General features: G+C 32.2%; 1 protein-coding gene across 2 annotated transcripts in view; it reads right to left on the bottom strand.

Annotated features, from left to right (window-relative positions):
- Positions 1–5461: 5461 nt before the first annotated feature.
- LOC122001925 (serine/threonine protein phosphatase 2A 55 kDa regulatory subunit B beta isoform-like) overlaps positions 5462–7430 on the bottom strand; it is a 31306-nt gene continuing 29337 nt past the window's right edge. For both annotated transcript variants that reach the window (XM_042556920.1, XM_042556921.1), the window contains exons 13-14: positions 6132–6199; positions 5462–6021 (exon numbers count right to left, since the gene is read on the bottom strand). In XM_042556920.1, coding sequence (XP_042412854.1) covers positions 5885–6021; positions 6132–6199 — 205 coding nt within the window. In that variant the 3' untranslated portion in view covers positions 5462–5884. The remainder of the gene's footprint in view (positions 6022–6131; positions 6200–7430) is intronic.

The raw sequence follows: 7430 nt of genomic DNA, 5'->3' as shown, positions 1-7430 counted from the left end.
TGAATCTTAGGAGAAGAATTTTGATATATATCAAAGCGGGAGAATGCAGGTTTTAAGTTAGGAAACTCTCATTCATGTTTTGGCATAGGATGAAGTTGGGTTAATGAATTAACCTAACTTAAGCATATTGTCAAACATCAAAAAGAGGGAGATTATTGGTGCAATCGTCTTCAGATCAAGGTTGACCAAATTGACTAAACTTGAATGGACTCAATCTTGAGTTTTGATGTTTTGCAATATATGAGTGAAAAGTCAAGTAAGTCAAGGGAGGACCGGATACTTGACTCGGAAAGTCCTAGCTGGAGGTGCAAGGGTGAGAAGTCTACCAAGTGACTAATCCTAACTCGAGGTTAGCCAAGGATGAGAAGTATACCGAGTGACTAGTCCTAACTAGAAGTTAAGTAAGGGAAGTCTAACGAGAAGGTTGATAAAAAAATCTAAGTAGATTAAGGAGAACCAGATACTTTGTGAGAAAGTCCAAGTGGATCAAAGGTTGACCAGACACTTGGTGATTGGAAGTCCAACAGAAAGTTGGTAAGGAAAGTCTAAGTGGTTTAAGGAGGATTGGACACTTGGTGAAGAAGCCTTAGTAGGTCAAGTATAACCGGATGCTAGGTAATGGAAAGTCCTAACAGGTCATGAATAACTGAATGTTGGGTAGAGGAAGTCCTAGTAGGTTAAGGTCAACCCGATATCAAACAAGATGTAATTTCAGTTGTGGAAAGCTAAAATTAGTGTTAGCAATCGATTAGTGATTGATTAGAAAACTCTAAATCCGCACTTACGGGTTCATTGCTTGAATCGATTCCTGCAATCGATTAAAGGTTTCTCACGAGCAAATGGAAGTTTGCTAAATTGATTGGGGCAATCGATTGGTTGTGTTTTCGTAAAGAGAATAGAATATTGTTGAATCGATTGACTTAATTGATTCAGCATCTCCAATCGATTGAAGTGCTTTTTGTGAGAACAAAAAGTTTCTGAATTGATTTGGTTAATCAATTAGAAGCTATCAATCAATTGGTATAGCTTACCAATCGATTGGACGGGCGAAAAAGAGTCATTTTGCAAGTTTTGAATGGTAGATCTAACGTAGTAATTGATTGAGAGGAAAGTCAAACGATTGGGAGGGATTTTCCAGCCCGAGAGAAATCCTAGAAAAGGGGGTTTTGTGAAAAGAACAATAAGCAAGTACTTGTGAAGTTAGAAGCGAATTGCTGCTGCATTTTTAACCAATCAAGAGGTATTTGCATGCAACAAGAAAGTGTTCAAAGCAAGATTCAGATAAAGTTGTTTGTATTCATTGTGTTTGCTTTTATTTCTTGCTGTATTTTTGTGATCAAGTTTGTACGAGATTTTTTTCGCCTCTGGAAAGGAGATTTTCATAATGGAGCTATGAGAGAGGAGTGGACCCTTGGATTAGTCACCTCAAGGAGATGAAGACCAAGTAAAATCATAAAGATGCTAGTGATTGATAGTTTTACTTCAAGTTTTTCGTTGTCATTCAAATTCAAATAAGCGAAGCAAAGCGAGCTATTCACCCTAGCTCATCATGTCCTAGCATTAACTATAATTAAAATAAAATTATAATGAAAGTCATATATTTAAGAAAATTTGTAAAGGTTAAATAAATTTATTTATTGAGTTAATCCTAAAATACTTATATAAAATCCACCCTATGGGCTTTTTTTATTTATTGAATGAAAAAATAAATTAAATTTCTAAGTATAGTTAAATTATTTTGTATACACACTTGTTTTTTTTTTTTGGTAACAAAAGAAAATACTAAGATTCTCCAATAAGTTAAAGTTATGAGTGAATTTCATAGTGCCATAAAGTTGAAATTTTAACAAAATAGTTTAATTAAAATTTATATTTTATAACTTGTTATGCAAATTTATTAAAAATGAGAATTTCATGACTATAGATTTTATTTTATAACTCATATTAATCAAAATCGAATCAAACATAAGAAAATTCTTACTAAAGAGTAAAATTATAACATTAACCGCTACTGACACTTGAAGCATAAGAAATGATTTTGGACCCATGGGTATGGTATGATGATAAGAGACCAGACTCATTCCCTTACAACTAAGGTTCAAATTTTATATTGGTCATTTCCAAACGGCCCTAGAGTTTGAATCACTAATGGCACTAGATGTCTTGCCGTGACCAACTTGTTCATTTTGGATTTGCACTTTCAATCGAAAGCCCATATATATATATATATATATATATATATATATATATATATATATATATATATATATATATATATATATATATATATATATATATATATATATATATATAGTGATATTGTGGATATATCAATCGAGCAAAACTAATCTAACCATAGCTTAGGAAATAGCAATAAGATCAGTAAAAAGATGTCAAACAAATTGTGCTAATCATGACTGTTCTAGGATCTGTTTTATTTGCAAGTAGGCTCGGCCCAGAGGCAGGGCCATCCTGGGCGATTGCCCAGGGCCCCAACTTTGGGAGGGCCCACAAATATTAAATATTTATATAATATATATATATATATATATATATATATATATATATATATATATATATATATATATATATATATATATATATATATATATTATTTTAAAAATTAAGTTTTATAATTTTTCACTGTTGCACCTTGTCTTTCGCCGCTGCACCTCAACTTCTTGGAGGGGCCCACAACTTTTAACTTTTAAATGGTTATATATATATATATATATATATATATATATATATATATATATATATATATATATATATATATATATATATATATATATTTATATATATATTAATTGTTTTAAGAATTAGGTTGGGTAAACTGTTGTCTGATTTTTGTTTGCTCTCTTTTCTACTAGCGACTCCATGAGACCGCGACGACATCACAGCGAGGCTGTGACTTTGCCACTTCTTTACACAGCTGCACCACCACCTCCGACACGTTGCTCCTGGAGGTTTTGAGCTTACGGTGCGGAGGTTTGCGAGTTGCGACGGTTGCAGACTGTCATCTACAGATCTACTCATCTTTTTCATCCAGGTATAATTATTTTAATTGATTTAAATTATAGTTTTATTCAGTTTATTTAAATTATAGTTTTACAATTATTATAATGAAAACATTTGGTGAAATGATAATATTTGAAAATATATTTGATTTTTTGTTTGATTCGAAAACATTAAAATCATTAGATAATAATGAGTTGAGAAAATATTGTATTAACATCCACTTTTACGCATGAAAATTTATTAGATGTTGAGTTAGATGATTTGTTTACGGAATTAAAAATATTACAAGTAACTTTACCGAATGAGATAATGTCAGCAATTGATATTTTTAATTTTATGAAAAATATAGATTGTTATCCAAATGTTGCAATTGCTTAGAAAATATTGTTAACTATGTCTGTTACCGTAAGATCAACTAAAAGGAGTTTCTCGAAATTAAAATTGTTAAGAATATACATGAGATCAATAATATCACAAGAGAGATTGCATGGATTAACAATTTTATCTATTGAAAAAGAGATTTTAGAAAATCTTGAAATTAATAATATTATAGATGATTTTGCATCTAGAAAAGCTAAAAGAAGTCATTATAAATAATTTTTACTTTATGAAAGAAAATTAAAGGTCTATTTTAATTGTTTCACCCCGAACCTCCTGATTGTTAGGACCGGGACTGTTTGCAAGCTTTTGAGTCATGAGACAATAAGACAATGATGCCTAGCATGGTCGAGGTAGACCCTCCGAGAGAGGTTGCAAGAGATCTTAAAATTTTCTAATTTATTTAGCTTTTAATTATCTAAATTCATTCGTAATGTTATTGTTTCAATTACCAAATTATATATTCATATTATATTCTAGTTTTTGTTTAGGCAGATAACATTCATGTATGTATATGTACATTATGAATTTTTAATTAGGTAAATAATCAAGTGTTTTTTATTTTTAACATTTTTACACGTTACCTTATCTACTTTGGTCAATATTTTGGTTGGCCTTGAGACTATTGAGCTTGACTCAAACAACTATGACCATCGTTCAATCATCAATGGGAGTCGATGATTGTATGGTTGTCTCAATAGCAACCATGATCAACAATGGTCCTATAGCAATCAACGAAGATGATGATGGTGCGACAATGGTCCGACATATGAAAGTGATCTTCAAATTTGTAATGAAATTTTTTCTCTTCCCATCTTTTTATAGCATAACAATGTTAGAGGAAAAGAGACAAGGTTTCTCAATTATCCTCTCGTTGTAAATTCATCCAAGTTAGTGGGGGAGGAGAGTGGGGAAAAACAAATAGATTGTTGAAATCAAAAAATTGACTTCTCTAGTATACTTCAAAGAAAGAAATGAAAGAAATTAGCCTTCCACTTTGTATATCAACACAAGCATTCTCCTTCCATTTTTCAGCTTCCCTCTTCTTCTCCCAAACGATGACCTCGTTTATCATGTAAAATGGTGTGATGCTACAAGAGTGCTGAACTAATAGTTGCCTTTCACAACAAGCTCAATCGAAGAAGGAAATAGTAAAAAAAACAAAATGCTGAGAAGGTTTATATATGTGATAGGTAAAGATTGTAACGGATGTTCTTTCCTTACTGTCATTTTATCTTCACTTCTGCCTCATTTTCAGTGGAAACAATTTGATAAGATTTTGACCTCATACCTTTGCTCCACATTCTATTCCCCAATGAAGCAATCTAAGTTAGGAGTGAGCAAAAGATTTATTAAACCAAATTAATCAATTGAATTTAAAAGTTTGGTTTGATTTTTTAATAAAATATTATTTTTTTCAATAAAATTCAGTTTTAAAATTCATAAATGGATTAAACTGATTAACTAAAACTGGTTTGATTTTTTTTTTTAAATAAAATATCAATTTTTTCAATTCAATTTTAAAATTCATAAATGAATAAAACTGATTAAATAAAACTTCATGTTATTTGTAACCAATCGTCTAGTGTATCAAGATATAATACCCAATATCAATCGAAATGAGGATGTCATTAATCAATTGATGATGTCATCAATTAATTTGATAACCAATCGAATTAACTGATCTTTATAAATTTCAGATTGTTCAATTTTGAGCGTTCAGCTTATTCCTCCCCTCTGCCACTATAATTTTTCCCACCATCAAATTAGACAACATAAAGTAACTCAATTAAGGAGAACATAAATTATTCTTACGGCCAAAGTTTTAAATGACTGTATACTTCACACATTGAAAGATCAGCCATGTGGTAGATTTTGGCCTCTTGGGTATTGGAATCAAACAAATTTGCCCAAGATAATACAAGAACACGTTCTGAAAAGAAGGAAACACAAACCTTCCATGACCATAGAACCAATAGGGTATCTTGCATTTTCTCTGTTTGACTAGAACAAGATAAAGGTGGTAAAACATTGGATCAAAAAATGTCAATTTGTCAGAATGGAAGGTGAAGAACATTCATAAAAGGAACTATTGCATGCCCTGATCAGCTATGCCCTTTACAGTGTAATTGTAGAGTTAAGCGAATAACAACTCTGAAGACTAAAACTACCCACACCCATCCCTAGATTAGTCATAAGAGAGCTAATAGTTAACAGGGATTCTGATGCTCAACAAGGTAGATAGATGTGCAATCTCTACCCAAAATAAAAGAATATGAATACAGATTCCCCATACTTAGAGCCTGACAAAGTAAACAACAATTTAGTTGCCTTGTGGATTTCATAGTCTCTTGGTGCTCCCAAGTCAATATCGTGTGAGATTAATCCACTGCCCCTTGTTGGTTGCAGCTGAAAGGCCCCCCAGGCTTTCACAAGTAGCAACCTGAAATATAGGTGCCGCTGTAAGGTACTTTAAATAAAATCTTCAGGCATAGTACATGTACAAGCTGTTTGCAGCAGCACAAGCTATCAAGTTTTCCGTTGGGTGCCAAGCTAAATGAAGTGATTTGGTTGTGGAGTCAAATGTGTTTCCATTGGCATCAACATTTGGGTTTTCTGCTCCTGTGGAAAATGGATCCCAACGGGATGTTATAAATCAAAGGGCCTCTTTAAATGACATTAGAAACTACTTGGATGCCAAGCAACGGAAACTAGATTTTTGCATGACTAACCTCGTCTCATGCCACGTGTGAAGCTACCAAGAGATCTGGAAGTTCTTGTAGGGTTTTGCACTTGTTTCCTATATATACGCAAATGCAAAGGTAAGCTAAACCATCAGAAGGAAGTTAGTAATGGCCAGGATAGGAGTAAGTCTTAAGAAATATGCATCTGTATTGATCAAATGAGAGAGAATTTGCAGATCCCCTCTCCCCGGAAAAAAGTAGCACTTTTTCTTAAAAAACGAACAAAAAAAATGCAGGCTCGTGATACATAGGGCGAGGCAATAAGTCAGAGAAGCAGTAATGCCATAACCATAGATATCTGCTTTCAGAGATTCGAACAGCAACTTCTTAGATTCAGAAGCAGCAATATGCGACAGTATTGACATATCAAATAATATTAGTTGCAGATTGTAACAATAACTCACTAAGCACCACTTGGTGTACTAGATTAAATGTCTACAGCATGATTCAACGTCAAGAATGACTTTCTGCATGATCCATTACAACAGTTTGTTTGTGAAGTTAATAGCAGTTTTTGTTTAGCCTGATGCAGTCTGTAAAAAGGAAAAGGTAAAAGAGTCATTGGGCTAGAGGTTCAACTAAAGTAGAAACTTGGTTGACCTTACTATAGGTTTCCTATAAAGGAAGGCAAAATTAGGTAAAGAAAAGGGTAGAAGAAGAAAATTCATAAAAAAAGGACTATAAAATATTTTCTATCACACTGTTGAAGGAGATGAGGGAGGAAAACCAAAATTTTAAAAATTTATTAATTAAAACCATTAATCAAAAATGAATTTGAAAATAAAAAATAATTTTATTTTGTAAAAGTTCAGATTTGAGGGCTATTGCATGCAAAAGTGAGTTTCCTCCTAAATCGGATAGAAGAAATAAAGGGAAAAAAAAAACTAGAAAAAGATTTTCCTTGCTGTTGCTTCCCTACCTCCTATCCACCAAAGGAAAGAGAAGAAAAAGTATCACTGGAGAAATTTTTGTCACCTTATTTCCTTCCTACATTCTTTCCATAAAAAACACATTATTAGATTTTGTTCCTGCCATTAATCTTTCTGGTCATTTTAAACATATTGACTTGTACACACTGTTTTAAGTAACTTTCTAAGGGATTAATGAATGAAATACTCCCATTCTCCATACTATTTTAGCTGAATGCATGTAAAAGTTTACTGACATTTAAAATCACTCGTTCTTTTCCTCAAAAGACCAATTCAAAAAAGATGACTAAAATGTGTATCAGAACCTCAATCATGATCGATTATGCATTTGATAAACGTAATAAGGATAATGAGAAGA

Source organism: Zingiber officinale, chromosome 7A, assembly GCF_018446385.1.
Source record: "Zingiber officinale cultivar Zhangliang chromosome 7A, Zo_v1.1, whole genome shotgun sequence".
In the NCBI taxonomy this organism is placed as follows: Eukaryota; Viridiplantae; Streptophyta; class Magnoliopsida; order Zingiberales; family Zingiberaceae; genus Zingiber; species Zingiber officinale.
This window is presented reverse-complemented; position numbering and strand designations above follow the sequence as displayed.